We start from the raw sequence: 19904 nt of genomic DNA, 5'->3' as shown, positions 1-19904 counted from the left end.
GGCCACCAGACCCACAGGGCGTTACTAGATAAGAGGGAGTGCGGACCGGCGGGCTGGACTGTGCCGGTGGTGAGAGCCGATGGATGGGGTGATGCCACGTGTGACCGGGAGAGAGGATAACAAAGAGAGTCGCCCAGAGGTAGCCTGAAGCGGCACACTACTCCAGAAGGGAGCCATAGGTGGGAGAGAGGAGGACGAGTGTCTCCCGCCTGGACTGCGGAGAATAGACTGCTGGTGGTGGAGCGGTGTGAACTGGGGGCAGCTGGCCGGCCTCAACCGCCGCGAGATGGGGAAGACAGACACGCGGCAGTCGCGACTCCCTTTCGAGTCCAAAAAGAGCTCCAAGGCGGTCCCGGAGGGCACAGGGGCTGACGCGCCAGGCACTCGCGAACAGCCCCCAGAAGCTGAGACGGACATGAAGGCCATCCTTCTCGAAGTGCGACAGGGCATAGAGACAATTGCGTCCAAGATAGACTACATGAACACGAGGATGGACACCATAGTCCGCAAACTAGACGGGCACGAAGATAGACTTAAAGAAGCCGAAAAAAGAATCTCGGACTCGGAAGACGCCGCCACGCACATGCAGCAAACCGTGACCCAGATGGAGAAACTGCTGAAGGTGATCGCTGCCAGGAGCGAGGACATGGAGGCGCGCAGTCGACGCAACAACCTCCGCCTCCTAGGCATACCAGAGAGTACCAGCATGGGCAAGATGGAGCTGTACATAGAGAAGCTGCTGTTGGCGGTGGTAGGTGCGGAGGCCCTATCTCCCCAGTTTGTAGTTGAGAGGGCGCACCGCTCGCTGGGACCAAAGCCGCCAGTGGGTGGCCCGCCCCCGCCCATAGAAGCTCGCCTCCTAAACTACCGGGATCGAGATGTGGCACTCAGGGTGGTGAGGGAGAAGAAGCAACTCAACTATGACGGCATAACCTTCACGATCTACCCGGACTTTACCGCAGCCGTACAGGAAGACAGGCGGCGCTTCCTCCCAGTAAAACAAAAACTGCGTCAGACACAGATCGACTACGCCCTGCTCTACCCGGCGCGCTTGAGGATTACCCATCAGGGGCGACAGATGTCCTTCACCAGGCCGCAACAGGCGGAGGAATTCCTGAACCAAGTGAAACGGCGTAATAAAACATCCAGTTCAGCAGAGGGCTCGGGGACACCCACCACATCGACTAATGGAAGACAGGTGACAGGGTGCTTTTGGAACTGGCTAGGTGGGCTTGGTGAGGCCCCTGCACCCTTGGTCGCTGTGCTGTCCGCATACCTGGAATAGTAAGCACTTGGCATGCTGGAACTCACACGATCCACACCGGGCACCCTAGCTGCCTCTGGAGGAAGCGGGGTACTACTCTGCGCCTCTGGGGGGAGCAGGAGAAGCTGGCTGCCGCCTGGTGTAAAGCCCCCACTTGGGAGAACCCCTGACTACAACTGTGAGTGGTTTCCGCCTTCAAATGGCAGGCTTACTGGCCAAGTTGCGGAACTGTTTAATGGGTAGGGAGGGGGGAGGGAGACACAGTACTGGCATAATTGGGATGTTTCAGTGGGAGGAGGGAAGGGGGGTAGATGGGGAAACTGAGCTTCACAACTTTGAACTGATAGAGAGAACATGGTCGGGATGCTTGGGTACGGACACTGATGACACCTCACTAGAGTTACGGTCCGCCCTCCGCATAGCGGATTTCTTAGCAGGGATGCATGCCGCAGATAGGTGATATAGGAGTGATGACCTGGAATGTGAGAGGGCTGGGGGATCCCAGAAAGCGAAGGCAGGTGCTGTCCTATCTGGACCGTCATCACATCGGAGTGGCCTTTCTGCAGGAAACCCACCTTACCCCCCAGCGCTCTACCTTATGTGCTAGTTGGTGGGCTGGGTACCGCCTGTTTGCCTCTTACTCCTCATACGCCCGGGGGGTGGCAATTCTTATTAAACGGCAGGTGCCCTTTCAGCCTCTGGGAGGGATACAAGACCCACAGGGACGGTATGCCATAGTATGGGGAAGACTGGGACATGACACAATCACTTTGGTCAGCTGCTATGGTCCGAACGTGGACGCCCCTGAATTTTTCTCATTACTCTGGGGTAAGGTGATAGCACTAGACACCACACACATACTATGGGTTGGGGACTTTAATGGGACGCTGGATCCCCGGTTGGACAGGTCCGTCGCGCAGCCGCGACACTACACTAGATCGCAGGCCGTGCTGCTGGGCATCTTGGAGGAGGGAGGACTTGTAGATGAATGGCGACACAGACACCCACATCGAATATAAAAGGGGTCAGCCACTTAGCACGCACTTACTCCGATCACGCTCCGGTTCATTTAACGATTGACGTATTAGGGGGGGGGGGAACTCGCCCTCTCTAGCGCCTTCAGCCCGCGGCCTTGCTGGACGAGGTGTTCCGCACGGAATTGGAGGAAGAGATTCAAGACTTCTTTCAGCGGAACAGGGGGTCGGTGCAATCGATAGCCACGATATGGGAGGCCTTTAAGGTCACAATTAGAGGGGTGTGCATAGCCAAAAGTTTCGGAGTGTTGCGGGACATCAGGAGGCGGCTCCAGAGACTGGAGGAGACGCTGAGGGCATTAGAGGTGCGCATGGTGGAGGGAGATGGCAGACAAGCATCGACCGAATTTAGAGAACACTTGACGGAATATGTTGACGAGGCGACCCGGGAGGCCCGGTTTATGGGGAAATATTGGCAGGCCCGGAGATATGGCGAAGGGGAGCGACCGGGGAGAATGCTAGCGGATGCAATTAGAAAACCCAAAGGCTCCTCCTCTATTCTTGAGATACAGAATGAGGGGGGTGGCGTATGTAGAAACACGGTGGACATACAGGCAGCTTTCATGGATCACTATGCAACACTGTACGCTACGCAACGCGGGGATGATCTGGAGCTAGACTCCTTCCTCGGAGATGTGGCACTGGGGTGGCTGGAGGATCACCACCATGAATTTTTGTGTGCACCGTTCGAACTCGATGAAATACGGGAGGCCATTATGCAGCAGAAGTCCGGCAGGGCGCCGGACCTCGACGGCCTGCCACCTGAGTTCTATAAGGAATATATCGATATTATGGCCCCGGCCCTGCGGGAGGTGTACGGGGAATCCTTGGAGGCTGGACTACTCCCCCCCTCGATGAGGGAGGCGATGATCGTGTCCCTCCTGAAGCCTGGTAAGGAGCCCACGCTCTGTTGCTCCTATCGACCCCTGTCGCTCCTGAACTGTGACACAAAAATTCTGGCGAAGATTATTGCAAACCGGGTACTCCTCCTAATCGACAAACTGGTGCTGCCAGACCAGGCCGGCTTTATTCCTGGGAGGGCGACCTCCTACAATCTCCACACACTGTTCTCTGTCATGCAGAATTTAGCGCCTGAGCTGCCTCTGGCCGCAATTTTTCTCGACGCCACAAAAGCGTTCGACTCTGTGGAATGGGACTACCTGTTTGGAGTCCTGGGCAGAATGGGATTTCCCGCGGGGTTTTTATCCTGGGTAGGGCTCCTCTATCGGCAGCCATCAGCTAGAGTGTCCATTAATGGACGGGTGTCGGACGCGATCCCCATTACTAGAGGGACTAGACAGGGCTGCCCCCTATCCCCCCTGCTCTTTGCGCTGGCGGTTGAGCCCCTGGCATGCAGACTGCGGAAGCACCACAATGACCGTGCACTCCGTTGCCCTCTGAGACAAATACTGATCTCGTTATATGCCGATGACCTGACGCTGTATGTCAGAGACCCCCAAAGCAATCTGAATCCGCTACTGCGTGAATTTATAATATTCGGGAAACTCTCTGGCATTACTATAAATTGGGGAAAGTCGCAGCTATGGCCTCTGACTCCGGCAGTGCACAGATTTCCCCTTGATTACCCGTTAACCTGGTGTGATACGGATCTGAGATACCTTGGTATCCAGATATCGGGGGACAGGGACAAAATGATCCGACTAAACTACGGAATGGCTATGGGCCGGCTTGCCTCCAGTGTTACGCGATGGGTCTCCCTGCCGTTGACGATGGCGGGGAGGGCCTCGCTGATCAAGACGGTGGTGCTGCCACAATTCCTATATTTATTTTTAAACCTCCCCTATTACCCGGGACGAGAATTCTTCAGAACACTGCGGTCCAAATTACTGCGCCTCTTCTGGGGGGGTAAGCAGCCGAGAGTCCAGTGGGCGTCACTTACGAGACCAGTGGCGCAGGGGGGCCTTGATGTCCCGGACTTCGAATTATACCACGCTTGTGCTCAGGCACACTACCTGTACTACTGGGTCCACCCTCCGGATTGTATGCCGCAGGTGGCGGCGGAGCACTGGCTAGCGGACCCGATACCCCTGGATGGGGTGATTCACGAACCGCCCCGTACACGGGGGAGAGACATGTCGACAAGTACGAGCACGGTCGGAGCGTGGCACTACATTAGAAAGGTCATGGGAGCGCCGTATATCTACTCGGCAGCCTTGCCCTTGACATACCACCCTGGTCTATCACTGCTGCAAGAGACGGGTTTTCGGCAGTTGTGTGCTCGTGTGCGCAAGCAGACTTGGGGGGATCTATTCTGTAACGGGACCTTTTGTAGCTCCGCACAATTTTTCGGCGACCTGCGACCGACACCGTTGGAGATGTTTCTTTATGTGCGACTGCGACAGGGAATACGGACCCTGTTTCCGGATTTCCCATGGGAACCGGAATCTCTCAAGCCCATGCAGCAACTGTTGCTATGTAGGTCCCCTGGACACGCGGTGTCTAACCTATATCGACTGATACGAGCGGAAGGAGACTACCTCAGTGGGGACGCCCGAAAACAGTGGGAACATGACATGGGCAGATCGCTTACGGATGACCAGTGCCTTTATTGCTGCTTGCAGACAGCAGAGATCTCGGGCAGCGCTCGGCTTCGAATTATCCATTACAAGTACTTGCAGCGCATGTACTACACGCCGGCTAGATTGTGTCGATTCGGGCTGAGAGACTCAGATTGTTGCGATAGGTGCGGCAGAGAGGGGGCCGGGTTTATGCATCTGGCCTAGGAATGCCCGGCGGTGATGGAGTATTGGAACTGTGTTTTTGGGGCGCTCGCGGAGATGATAGAACAGCCAGTGGCGGTAGACCCGTTGATTGCTCTTTTAGGCTACACGAAGCACATCCCCAGGGCGTGCCGCAAATATGCTACGTTGGCCTTGCTGCTCGCCAAGCACAGGGTGGCGTGTCGCTGGGGGAGAGGGCGGGCCCCCAAGTTTAAGGACTGGTTGCATGACCTGACGTATAGCCAGGACCAACTGACACGGTATGCGGAGACGCTGCCCAGAGCCTCGTGACCCTCAGACATATGGGCCCCTCTCCAGAGATACATGCTAGCTCATACAGAGGATTCCTAGGTGGGGATGGGGGGCTGCCGCACACACTGGTCGGCCCGCGCACATAATGTTCGCTGCCATGTACGCTTGTCTGGATCCTGTGCACTTCACTAGCCTGGTGGGGCCTAGGATGCGGAGGGGTAGGCCTTGAGAGAGCTTGGGCAGAGTGGTTTGAGGTTGGAGTGTCTTGTTTCTTGATGTCTGTAACTACCTTGGATGTATGGATCGACGGAGAGGTACATGGGTCCCATGGATCTTGGACTGTATTGAGCTGTGTAATCCCTGACTGGCAAGTGATATCGCTCTATTTGTTCTCTTGTGATAAATTTATAAATAAAGTTTCACAAAAAAAAAAAAAGTAGGGATGTTAGGAGTCTCCAATCTTCATATCCCAAAAATGTGCATGTCTGAAAAAGGAGTCATGCTATGACAGTGGTTTACCCCTCTGGATTCATTTGAGACAAATTTTAAAATCAGAAATGAAAATAGTGTAACATCACGTTTTTGTTTATTAAAATGTACAGCAACTGAAGTATTGTTATATTGTGTATATTGTGAGGCGTATTTCCCATTTCTCAAAACACTTAAAGGTTGTTTTCTTGCAGTTCACCTGTTCCATGCCCTATTATAAATTGACCCGGTAATCCTTTCTAGTTTGTCTTTAAACTGGCATATGTCATGTGTCAGATCATGTTGAATTTTACTCTGTTTACCATGAATAAGCAAGGCAGCGCACAATACCTTGCAGAGTAGGATTTTTCAGAGTTGGTTCATTGTTTTGTATCAGCATGTCTCAGTTCATGCAGGTTGAATCTTGCAAATGTTCACAATCAAGGCCCCACATCTGCTACTGATGAGGCCAGTTTCCCAAGGCTCGACCCCTTACCAATTTTTAAATATCGAATAATGATTATCCACCCACAGGAAAAAGTTGGTGGTGGGCTCATCCTTTAAAACATTGTAGCTACTTATAAAAAACTGTTCTTGAAATGTCTTAAATGTACCTTTTTTAACTTTGCAAGGGAGAGAGAGCAGATATATGGTTAATTTATCTATTTTTTTATCAATTTATTTGTCAGTGTCGGTGTTTGACGAATGCTAATTGCTAATAATTTATTGACCGTACATGTGTACTAAACCATGTCACGATTTCTTTGTTTTATTTAACACTGATTATGCTGTTCGCCCATACAACTACGGTATATTAAGAGCCAGTGATTTCCTTTAATACAGGATTTTAAAGATGCTTCTAAACTAGTTTGCCCGGATCCATGCACCTGTATTATGAAATGAATGAGTGGACAATGGGCCTGGGATCATGACTCAGCTTGCACAGGCCAAACAGCACATTCTTTTAGCCCACCAGACCTTGTAAGAATATCCTTGGAGGTCGCTTCGCTCCATTGTTTACAATGACTGGCTCTTCAATATGTTGTTCCAGTTGACAGGCTAATGAGCACAGAAAGGGTTTTCAGGTTGGCAATTCTTTGTGACACTGCCCATTCGTCCACATGTCGGTATTTCTGGTAAACTGTTTGTCCGCCTATTTATTTAAAGCCCTAGCTATGATAATATGAAACCAAGACACACAGATCAATGGAGAAGACCATTGTTTATGTCTGACAATATGAATATAATTCTCTGCATAATAACAGAACTAAGGCACAGAGCAGCCTGGAGAGCATATTACTCATTGATTCATATCTGTAAATGTCAAGATCATTCTCAAACATATTCTACTTTCACATTTATTGGTGTTTATAACAATATAACGTCACATACTGACGTTACAACGCATGCCATTACAATGCATGCCGTTACAACGCATACTTTGCCCCGACTTGCTGTTGAGGGTGCGCTGGAAGTTGGAATAGTATAATTTACTATTCCAACTCCAGTGTGTGCAACAGTAGGGAAGGTGTTGGAGCAAAATCCAACACCTTCCCACCCTTGCAACAAGCCTTTCACGTTGCAACGACATGCGTTGTAATGGCATGCGACGTAACACTTCGATGTAAAGACAGTTTCCCATCTAGACAGACCCTAGATCTTGACCAAAAGGGTAGGTCTTGAATATCAACATTAGTACCAAATAAAGTTTAATATTCATTCACGGACCATAATCAAATTTCATGGCACCAATAACTTACCTCTACATACCATTCACACCATTGTATATTACATCACCAGTCTAAAATGTTGCCAAGCTGAAGAGGGAACCCAAAGGCTTTTGGAATGTCTGACAATCAAGCCATGTCTTCTAATTCGTGAATGACTGTTTGCACAATGAGAAAATATGAGTCCGCGCAGGCACTAGTGCACCTGAAGGGCACAAAAGGATTAGAGCACCGACAGTGATTACAATAAAGCACTGTTTGTTTCTCTACTAGTGTGGATAAAGCACCCAGTTTGGTGTGTGATGAGCTCTCACTTTAAGGTCTCTGTTTCATACCCTCATGTAACAAAGAGCCATAGCTTCACAAAGGGTTGGTGAGCTGATTCAACAACTGCTACACCACACCACAGGAACATCATAAGTCATTTTGGGGCGCCAGGCAAGACACATTTTGGCTCACCCTGCCATGAACAAGATTACATTTTTTACTCATTTTTTGCTAATTCAAGCCCATATGAGTGGTGCATTTGAAAAAATTATTTTTCGAGAGACGAATTCACGAGTGTTGGGTTGTGTGAATGAATGGAGTTATTGTCAGATGTACGGAAGGATGAATGGATCAATGGACCGCTATGAAAATATTGAAAACATGCTTACAGAGTGGTCTATTCATTGGTATGATAGACACGGGCAAGTGTTCTGTGATATACTCATTAACATATACTATGGTCATTTAAGATCATTGTTTGATTATTTAAAATCATACAATATATACTTATTTAAAAAAAATCTCCATATAATGAAATATATATCTATTAAAAATAGTACATTTGAGCACAAAAACGTATTATTCATTTTACAAATCTAGGGTTCATATTACATACTAAGACAGTTGTCTTGGACTCAATCAATACAGAGAAAAACCGTGCTTGGTTATTTATCGTGAGCACAATAGTTTGTATCTATTGAAAATATAATAGCAAACATGGGAGGGATACTTACGCGATATTATAATATTTGCTTAAATATACCATAACATTTGTTTAACATGGTGCTAAAAAAACAAAAAACATTAAAATGACGAATTGAGTAAACTGTAACTGTAATTATTGAATGAAGAACTGTATTTTGTAGTATAAAATCGATAGTTTTCAAATAATATATCATTGACACAAAATATAAAACTGACCTCTTGATAATGTTTGTGGGGCTCTTTTCTCTTTATTTATTGCCATGGCTAGGTTGTATGTTACAGCAATCAGCAGGAGGGACAAGGCCAACGTTGAACGCACCATTTTGAGTCTAATCTGCTTCTCAAACAGCAGCTCTAGTGAAAAAACAGAAAGCAATATCCACTCTGTTAGTAGGACAACATTTCCCCAAAATGTTCTGAATCAACATTGTTTTTCTTTTTTTTTAAAAAAAGCATCTTATTCTGCAAATCAATCTTTTGTTCTTTCCACAAGAAGCTCTGCTTGTTAACATTTTGCTAGGATACGTAGAGCCGAATGCCCCTCACAAAGATTACGCTTATGGTCAGTGTAAAATGGCAGAATGCATATGCCCTACAGAAGACAGCCAACAAGAATACGAACAAGATGGAACATGGCTCGAACAGCGGCGACAGAAATAAACAACAGACTTTATTTTAAAGAGTGAAGTAGAACATTCTTGTAGTTGAACATCTGGTAAATAAAGTTAGATTGGGGACTCTTCTCGCGCGAGTTTTCTTCTTCTAAGGGCATGCTTTAGAGTTTGGCTGATGGAGGTTTAAGAATTAGTATGGCGGAGAACTTTGCTCCCACCATACCAAGGGTCATCTCTGAACATTGGCAATCTCAATCAATTAAGGGCCATATTTATGAAAATGTATCACAACGCAGCAAGTCACCTTGATGCGCTGCATTACAGGGAAAGGCAGGAATGTTCTGTATGTATTAATTCCTGCCTTTTTCCAGTGCTGGCACACAATGTGCTGCCTAGCGCCAACACAAGCACCTCCTGCACAAAATAAATCTCTGAGGCAGTTTCCTTTTTCTATACATAGAAAGAGGACAAAGCGAGGAGAAATAAAAATATTTCACATAGGTTCACTTACTCTGGGAAGGCATTGCAATTTGGTGTATTCCCAGATCTACCATAAATGGTAAATCTGGAATGCATCAAATTCAATGGGTTTTGTGTGGGAAAAACCATGCACAGCCTTCTGGGGCAGAGTAACGCAAAGCAGTGATTTCCTCTGCGTTATGTTACTCTTGATTTACCAAGACTGTCAGGGCCACGCAAGAGGGCCGTGCGTGGCTTGATATATCGCATTTTAGGGTTGAGTTGTACATGCGCCCTGTTGCATGCTGCAAAAGTGAGGCAATGCATACATAATTATGGCCCTAAAAGTTTGACGGGCGGTACAGGTCAATATGTTCGTACCATCCGTCAAAACTTTAAAATGTGTTTGAATTTTCAAAAATAAAATCCCAAAGGGGGATTTTGTTTTTGAAAATACGAAAACTAATGGCCATTTAACAAGGGAGTTGTCTCTCTTGGTTGTGGAGGCAATTTAGCAGTTTTCACTGCCCTTAATGCCAGGTTTTACACAGAGGTGACGGATAGTAAAAACTGGCCTTTTGACCACCCAAATCTAGTGGGCAGTTGAGTCTCCAAACTTCTAAAGGCCCTTCCTCCACCATGGCGTCAGAGGAGAATGTCAGCGGAGTAGTCTCCAACACTGACATACTAAAGGTCTGCCCGTCTGGAAATCAGGAGGTTGGACCTTCAGTTTGGGGGTACTTCATCACAGCGGCGATGGAATACCCTCTCCACCAATCTCTGAATCAGCCCCTGAGTTAAGTCTTGTATTTTCGAAATAGTTTAGAGTAAACATGAAGGATTATTAAACCATTCATCTAAATTGAAAGTGACAACACATGCCTTTTAATAAATGCACCAGAAACTCAATGTAATTTGGGATTAGGATACAAATACAACATTTCACTATTGTAATTTGGTTTTAGAATTATGCTGAGGCGTTTAGAAGCTATTCGGCAAACTCCACATACATATCAAATATAATGTAATATAACATAATAAACATACCATAACATACAACAGCAAACAAATTAAAAAGAAATAAAGATGGTCAAACATTTCTAAAAGCAAACCAATCAGCCTACTCCTCACCCATAAATATAGGTAGCTTGTAAAGATCCAAATAAGCAAATGAAGGAAAGGGAAATAAAGAAGGTGGCTGAGCATGGTTGATCGGTGATCTCTCTTATTAAGTGAATGTCAATATTTCCCTTTGGAAAATACCTGATGTAGGTGGCTGGAAAACAAACAAATGAGAAGATAATCTGTGTTAAGATTTCCTTGGATTTAAAAAAAAAAGGATTATCTCAGGAAGCCTCAAATGCACTTAAAATATTTTGGATCACATGTATCAACCAATTTTGTCTTCACAAATGGGCCGATTCGCAGAATTGGCCCATTTGCGAATGCAAAAAAGGCTATTTACATGTATCAAACCCTATTTTCCATGAATCGCAAAATGGGTTAGCTATTCATTATTTGGAAGTGGCTTGTTTAGGGCGTCCCTTCCAAATAGCGAATCGCAGCGGTATGTATGAATGTTTTGTGACCATCAAAGCGGTTGCAAAACATTTGCAATTTACCAATAACCTCAAATTGGTCGTAACCCATTCACAAATAGGAAGGGGTCCCCAAGGGAATGGTGACAATGCCTGACCATAAAAAATTTGAAGAAAAATTTTCATTTTAGTTTTTTAAACGCAAACCCATTTTGGTTTAAGAAAAAAGGACTGGAGAAAAAAAATGCTTGTTTTATTTACAAGCAATCACAGACATGGTGGTCCTCTGACAGCAGGCAACTACCTCATTATTATTAATCAGGTAGGTTGATTTGTCAGCCCCTACGAATCGCTAATTGAAACTCTTGGAAATTCACACATTTGGAATAGTGATTACCTAACTGCAGTACACTGAAAATCGCAATTAGGTAATTGTTATTCCAAATCTTGATACATGTGGCCCCAAATCTTTAATCATAATTTTAATTGAAGTAGGTGGTGTTAGCAATACAGCAGTACCATAGTAAGATGGCGATATGTTGAAATTATAATGTGCAGACACATTGTGGTATTCGTATGGACAGTATACATGAAAAAAGACTACAAAGAATTTTCTGTTATGGAAAAAGACAGGAGCAAATCAAGAGAAGCATAGCATCCAACTACAACCCACCCTCCTCACCCCGCCGCTGTTACCCCTCAATGTCCAAGGTTTCATCAAAGGAGTCTGGACCCACAGTAACAAAACATGTCAGAGGGTAGGAGAACGCCTCTCCCCTAGGACTAGGTTGGGTAACCACTTACTAATGTGATAAACAAAGTGCATTAACATTGGTGTAGATAAAAAAAAGAAGGTAGAAAAAAAGAAATGTGTCAGCATCATCTTACAGTTGGCGTGTATCATATTTGGTACATTCAATGAAGCTTTCAACTAGGGAATCCCCATGAATAGGCTAGGAAATGTTTGCTTAGCCCAGTCCGCTGCTCTCAGAGCATTAATGTGCTCTCTGAACAAAAGCAAGAAATAGTAATTATTGCCCAAATTTCAATAGCTGGGGGTGTTGGATTTTTCCAACAAATCATATTATCATGCTTTACCAGCAAAAGAGCCAAGTCCAGGAGACTAGTGAGGCTTTGTCGAGTTTAGGGCAGGGGTATCAACCCAACAACATCACGTATGGGCAGTTCAGGAGAATGTAGCCCGTCATGTTTGACAGTGATTCAAGCATATTCGCCACTATGCAGAAAGTGATGGACATGACCAGAGCATATGCAATAAGTCAGCGTTAAATGGTGGACAGCGAAAACACTGAGCAGATGCTCCTGGAACTATAGTATACGTGGAGTGAGGTAGGCCCAATTCAAGATATTGAACTGTATATATTTAAATTGTGAAATATACAATGTTTTATGAGGGTATTCCAGCCTTTAAAATATTTTATACTAAAATGTCTGATACATGCTGTGAGAAATCAGAACATGTTAGCGGTGTCCCCACAGTTTTTTATGTCCCATTTTGACTACTATGTGCTGGTTTTGTGACTCTGCTTGTGCCCTGGGCTCTGCAAACCAGAACCAAAACCAGAGCCTATGGTAATTAGGTATAATTACAATTGCCACTGACAACCTACCTTTAAGCTCCTACTATATTGTAGGAAATGTACATTTAGAGGTCCAGTAGAATTAATACACTTAAATGTGCATTTCTGTGGTGCCTGCAGTCGTTTTAAAAATCAGCCCCATCTTGCAGACTGTTTTTAACATTAACTTATATGGAAATCTAACTTTAGAATTAAAGGAACTTTCAAAACCTCAAACTACCACATTTCTACATATATATTACCCCTAAGGTCTCTCCTAGCTGTCCCATGGGTATGGTGCTTTGTAACTATAAGCAGAACATTATAAAATATGTGTTATATGGTGAGATGAAAACTTCCCCCCAAAAATGCTAGCTTTATTTATTTGCATTTAAAGTCATAGACAAACAAAGAGCCAAGTGTAAGCAATTGACAATATGAGCAACGTTTGGTTAGATCTTCAGACATGGCCTCGAAGCAACATAGCAAACAATAGCAAAAAAAGGAGAGACTATAGAGACCAATGAAAACACAAGTAGCATCAAACAATGGCAATTAGTCCATGGAAGGAATCCATAAGGTGATCATATTCTACTTCCCCCAGGGGGACACAGTGAGATGAGACCAGTCCAAACCTGGTGATGGTTCCCTATATGGACATATGAGTGGTGATGGCATCCACACTGCTCTGCGCTGATAATTTGTCCTTGTTTACAATCCCTGAACAGGCCAGGCTGGGCACACACCGAGTAATTGACAGGCGAGAGGGGCTTAATCGGGGAACAACCTTTACAACGCAACTTTTACAACGCACTACCATTACAACGAAACTGTTACAACGCGAGTGCATTGACAACGCAGGATATTACAACGCAAGTCTTTACATCGACTTGCACTAGATGGCGTGCTAACATTAAAAATAGTGTAGTTTACTATCCCAAAACCTTCCCTACTGTTACGTGGACTGGAGTTGGATTAGTAAATTACACTTTTTTAATGTTAGCACGCCATCTAGTACAAGTCGATGTAAAGACTTGCGTTGTAATGTCCTGCGTTGTCAATGCACTCGTGTTGTAAAACTTTCGTTGTAACAGCATGCGTTGTAACAGCATGCGTTGTAACGTCATACATCCGGCTTAATCTAGAATATTTTGGCTGTCCTGACTGGAAGGGTTGGCATATGGGGGCGAATCAATGGAGCCCATCTTAGACTTTAAGTAATCACGTAAGGGTTCTTAGATATCTATAGGGTGAGATTTGGGAGGCATCACGTCCCAGTAGTGAGATAATTTGTCGCTTCAGGACGCGACATCCCAAAGCCAATCCTGCTCCCTAGGGGCATGGCGACTACCCCATACCATAGCCACCCTGCATTTTGCTAAGATCAAGAGGTAGCGCTTTTTGGGACTTTGTTGTTTGAAACCCTGCTGCTGTCTCCCCCTAGAAGGACCACAAATTCCAGGATTATTAGCGCACGGTCGCGCTATTTAACTGCACGCCGGACCGCAGCGCTTTGTAGCGCTTTTCGGGACTTTGTTGTTTGGAACCCTGCTGCTGTCTCCCCCTAGAAGGACCACAAGTTCCAGGATTATTAGCACGTGGTCACGCTATTTAACCTGCACGCCGGACAGCGGTGCTTTGTAGCGCTTTTCGGGACTTTGTTGTTTGGAACCCTGCTGCTCTCTCCCCCTAGAAGGACCACAAGTTCCAGGATTATTAGCGCGCGGTCACGCTATATAACCTGCACCCGGGACCGCGGTGCTTTGTAGCGCTTTTCGGGACTTTGTTGTTTGGAACCCTGCTGCTGTCTCCCCCTAGAAGGACCACAAGTTCCAGGATTATTAGCACGCGGTCGCGCTATTTAACCTGTATGCCTGACCGCGACGCTTTGTAGCGCTTTTCGGGACTTTGTTGTTTGGAACCCTGCTGCTGTCTCCCCCTAGAAGGACCACAAGTTCCAGGATTATTAACGCGCGGTCGCGCTATTTAACCTGCACGCCGGACCGTGGCGCTTTGTAGCGCTTTTCGGGACTTTGTTGTTTGGCACCCTGCTGCTGTCTCCCACTAGAAGGACCACAAGTTCCAGGATTATTAGTTCGCGGTCGTGCTATTTAACTTGCACGCCGGACCGCGGGATGTGTGCGGGGACGCGACCAGGCCACGCCAGGCGAAGCCCAGGCCAAGGGCGGGCCCGTCCAAGCCCGGAGGAGACTGGGCTGGGCCCCCCAAAGATCTGCGTTTTCAAAAGGTACCATTTCATTGACTTTATTAATACAGGGGGCATCGGCACTCGCATTGTTATTGTCCGCTCTCACTCCTGCTACGACGATAGGCAGCAGCGAGTAAACTGGGCAAGATGAGTAAGCGAGATGGAAAGGGAAAGGGTGCGCAAATAGGAGGAAGCATCGTGGGGACACTTGATCATTTTTTAACTAGGGCGAACTCTGCACTCGCACATGATTGAGATAACGGAGCGACGCCTATCTTTGGAGCCTTTCGCTTATAAAAGATCATCTCTGGGTGGCTTGGCATCCGGTATTACTCCCAGAAAATCTCTGAGCCCAAACAGAGTTACTGAATTAGAATCAAATCCAGACCTAGAGATATCCATGGGCCCGATATCTACTGTTCCTCCTGTTCCTGCCCCTGAACCAACCCAGAAAACCCAAAGGGCCACGAGGGCAGCAGTCCTGTCAAAACCTACGGGATCCACACCCGACCCTACAGTAAAGAGAAAGAGGGGGGGGGGGGTTCCGCAGAAACCGAAACCAGCTAAGACTTCAAGCCTAAACAAAAAAGGCGGGGGTGGTACATTAGACATAGACCCCGGAGATCTAAGCAAACTGGAAACAACAACATCCCCCGCCTCGTGCCTGGCATCTAAGGAGGCAATTTGGCAGAGATTGGAAACTTTAGTCTCCACCATGCTAAATCCAATACCACTGAGATTGAGCAGGATTGAAGGGAAAATAAGTGGCCTGGAAACTCAAGCCAAAAATAAATTCCGTGCTTTGGAGGCATTACTAGTAAGGATAAGGCCAACTTCAGATGGAGATTCCCAAACTACCCAACTCACCCAAGCTACCCAAGAAGCAAGAAAAACAGCTCCAACTGTAAAATCCTCAAAACCCACACCGATGTTGACTGCACCCCAAAATCCAGCACCCCTTATAGATAATAACCTTCCTACTAGCACCAATAGAACTAATACCCTCACAGCCAATACATCCAGTGAATTTGCCCAAAGTCATCCAAGTTCACCCTGCGCCAATGAACTGGACAAAGTGGCTGACAAAATTAACTTGCCACCGAACAATTTGAATGGTGCAACAATTGGGCAAAGAAGAACATCTCCATGGAAGGGCAGTCCGGGAGCCAACAAGAAGAATGTAAGATCGGCCCATGGATTATTGACACCCGGAACCCAGTCTTTACATTTGCCCCCAGCGGCTGCTCCACTGGTGGTAGTCTTGGGGAACGTGTCACCTTTGCGGGAGGGCCAGGCAGAATCAACATCTCAACTAATGACTAAAGCCATGCACTGGGTGGCCCAAAATTTGGAGGGGGAGGAGGGTTGGGGTCGGGGTAGGAACTTACAAAGCCAATTGATTATGGCTAGAAGAGTTACCTGGCTAGGGCCCACTAGGAAAGAAATGTGGGGAGACTGTGTAGTTTTACATTTTAATAACGGTTTTATTGTTAGATTTCTTTTGGACAGCTTTGGTAGAAATTCCAATATTATCGCACCACCACTGGGTTATTTTTACAGACCACAACCCCGACTAATAACAGGGAGTCGCCCCCAACGGATGGAGATGCAGATGGATAGACAGACACAGGGGGCCTTGTGGGTGACCCCCTGGCTGACTGATCTGACATCTGGAAATAGATTTGCACCCCTCTCCGACCTAGAAACCTGTGACTGACTACAGCCAGTGGAATTGAGATCTCTAGAGAGCATTGAGAGTAATGAAAGCCACCCCATGCAGGCCCCAGCTAATGGCGATACACAACATACACAATCACAGATTACAATAAGATTACAGGGGAAATATAAAGTGGTTTTAAAACTAGCCACCTGTAATGTAGCCGGTATTGCTTCCAAATTGAACGATAATAATTGGCTAAATCTATGGCAAGAGTATGATATAATATGTTTTCAAGAAACCTGGGCTGTGGGGCCAGTGTACATCAATGGCTATCGCTCCTTCCAGGCTAAAGCCATACCATCAATTTCCGGGAGGGCAAAGGGAGGCATCTTGACATTCATTAAAAATGATCTAAGTATCAAGGTGATAATGTGTGATTCCACAAACCCAAATTTCCACATCGTGATGATAGAGACACAACAGGAGGGGATATGGATATTAGTTAATTTTTATAACAATAGATTTGGCCCAAACATGCACTTAATTGTGGGCGAGCTGACTAGAGCAATAGAAAACATTACCCATAACCTTAAGGATGTGAACACAAATATTATTTGGATGGGTGATTTTAACATTCACCCATGTGGTTACAATGCACTCCCGGTTTGCGGATTAGAGGACATGGGGGGTAACACCATATATCACTTTACACATAATGAGTATGGTAATTCCCTAAATAGATTATTAACCTCTCTGAATATGGAAATAATCTGTGATATTGATCCTGACAAAGAAAATCTAGGGGGAACCTTCCACCAAAACTAGCAGGAGTCAACGATTGACTGCATACTCTTAACATCCCCACTCAGACTTAGGGTGTCCAGGGTAGGAAACCAATTTGCAACCTATAGTGACCATACTATTCTATCCATAGAGATGAAAATATCTATATGGGACTCACACAATCATCAGCAAGCCGGAACCCCATTAGTGGCAAGAAAAAATGGATTCCAACTGAAATGGGCACATATCGACAGACTAAAGTTATCCTCAGAGGTTATAACAAAAACCCATGATAATATATCAATATGCTTAGACCTAGAGGCTGATGCCGAGGGAGTGGTACGGGCTTTATTTTAGTGAAGGTAAAAGCGGCCCGTACACGAAAAAGAAAGATAATTAAAGCAAAGGAGAAGGGTTGGTTCGACTCACCATGCTCTAAAGCAAGAAAGGCATTAACACTAGCTCTAAAAACAAGGCCCAGAGTTCTGGAAGAGTTAAAAACATTACGCGCGTCATACAAACTGGCACGGAAAAACCGAGAAAGGGCCATTAAGGAAGAATTATGGGCAAATCTGGACAAAGCGGCCAGTACAGGTAATAGCCAAGAATTCTGGAAACTGGTAAATGCACCATATTTTAAAAACTACAGTGACCCATCAATAGACACAAACGTGGACGAGGAAACATGGGTCTCACATTTCGAAAACATATTTGCTTTAAAATTAGATTCTCCAACACGTCTCAGGACTGTAGAGCAAAGGCCCCGTGCCCCCCTTGCATTCTCACTTAATGAAGTCAAAGTTAGATTAGAATACTGTAGTAAGGGAAAGGCCCCAGGCCCAGACAGTGTCCCAATTGATTTTTTCCTAGAAAATCTGGATTTATGGGCACCCCTCCTGACAAATGTAATGAACAGCCAGCATAGTCTTGGTAGGCCCCCCACCATCATGGTCAACAGGCGTGATTGTACCAATTCATAAAAAAGGAAACAGGGACAATCAAAAAGAACTATAGACCCATTTCTTTATTGGATTCAACATCTAAATTGATGGGACGCCTCATCCTCTCTAGGTTAGAGGGGTGGGCAAAGGAGAATGACATCTTGATTCAGGCCCAGTATGGATTCCGCCAGGAAAGGGGCACGGTGGATCAGTGCTTAATTTTAGCACTGACCATCGAAAAATACACCAGAATGAAGGGTGAAAAAATCTATATGGCCTTCATGGACCTGACGGCCGCATTTGACTGTGTGGTCCATGCTAAACTCTGGAATACAATGGAGATGATGGGGGTCGATCCAGCAATTTTAACCTTTATTAGACAATTGTATATAAATGTTGAAGCGACAGTCTGCTATAATAAGGACTGAGATTGTACACGCCCCTTTAAAATTGCTAGAGGAGTGAGGCAGGGCAATGTCCTTGCCCCATTCCTCTTCTCTTTATATACTAACGGAGTTGAGAAAGCACTGATTATGGCCTCCCAAGATGTCCCTCTTTTTGAATCCAAAAGCTTACCTATATTGGCCTACGCGGATGACGCGGTGCTAATTGCACGAGCAGGTCTTGGTCTACAAAGTTTGATAAGTGCATATGTAACCTTTATGGATTCACTTAAGTTGAAGGTAAACCAAACCAAGTCCTGTGTAATAATAGTGGGGCAAAAGCAAGAGACAAAACACCGTATCTCCATGCGGATGCCAAGAGAATAGAGGTGGTGGATTCCTTCCCCTACCTTGGGGTCCTCTTTGACAAAGACCTCTTATGGTCCAAACTGATAGAAGGTAGGAAGTTGGTAATGGACAGAGGCATTGCTGCTGTTAAATCCTTCACTCGGAAATTGGGTGCTAAACCTATCCTACCCATGATAAACATGTATAAGGCTAGGGTTAAGGCAGCAGCTACTTATGGGGTGGGACTTCCCCATTCGACTTCTAACTACATCCTCCATACAGAATTGGCCACTCCTTATATCTCAGACTCTATACAGCTAGCCCCGATCCTCCTTTGGCACTCAATCTGGCAGAGAGATACAGTGACACTCACCCATACAATAATAAAGAGCTGTCTAAATATGGCTAAGTGGAAAACCTCGAGATGGCTAAGATACGTGGAATCTGTCTTAAAAGAGATTGGTCTACCTGACTTGTTTTATAATCCACTGACCTGGCAAAAGGTCTCCAAACAAAAGGTCACAAACATGTTTTTTTTAAGGTCGGAGCATAAACGAAAGGAGTACCATAAAGAGTATTATATTTCCAAAATCCCCCATTATTAGAAGAAGGGTTTATATATTTAACAAATGTAACTTGGCCACAACATAGATTTATTTTCCTGAGATTCTGCTTGAACATGATTCCTTTGATGTTAGGGTATCCAGAAAAACCATACAACCATCTAGATTTAAATGTATGCCCATGTGACAATCTTTCATCACCGACAGAGCTGCACTTAGTTCTTTTCTGCAGGCTCTACAAGAAAGAAAGGAATCAATACCTTATTCCAATTCTAAAACAAAGACATTCTAAACAGTGCTGAGTGGCATTACATTTCTTAAAATCATTATCCGACCCGCTGACCTGTTACTCGGTAGCGACATTCTTA

The 19904-nt window shown here is 45.7% G+C and overlaps 1 protein-coding gene across 1 annotated transcript in view; it reads right to left on the bottom strand.

Moving 5' to 3' along the window:
- LOC146789198 (anterior gradient protein 3-like) overlaps positions 1–19904 on the bottom strand; it is a 125600-nt gene that overhangs the window by 69297 nt on the left and 36399 nt on the right. Inside the window, exon 2 of the mRNA XM_085630796.1 lies at positions 8675–8812. Within this exon, the coding sequence (XP_085486922.1) occupies positions 8675–8780 (106 nt within the window). The 5' untranslated portion in view covers positions 8781–8812. The remainder of the gene's footprint in view (positions 1–8674; positions 8813–19904) is intronic.

Source organism: Triturus cristatus, chromosome 10 (assembly GCF_964204655.1).
Source record: "Triturus cristatus chromosome 10, aTriCri1.1, whole genome shotgun sequence".
NCBI classification, from domain to species: Eukaryota; Metazoa; Chordata; class Amphibia; order Caudata; family Salamandridae; genus Triturus; species Triturus cristatus.
This window is presented reverse-complemented; position numbering and strand designations above follow the sequence as displayed.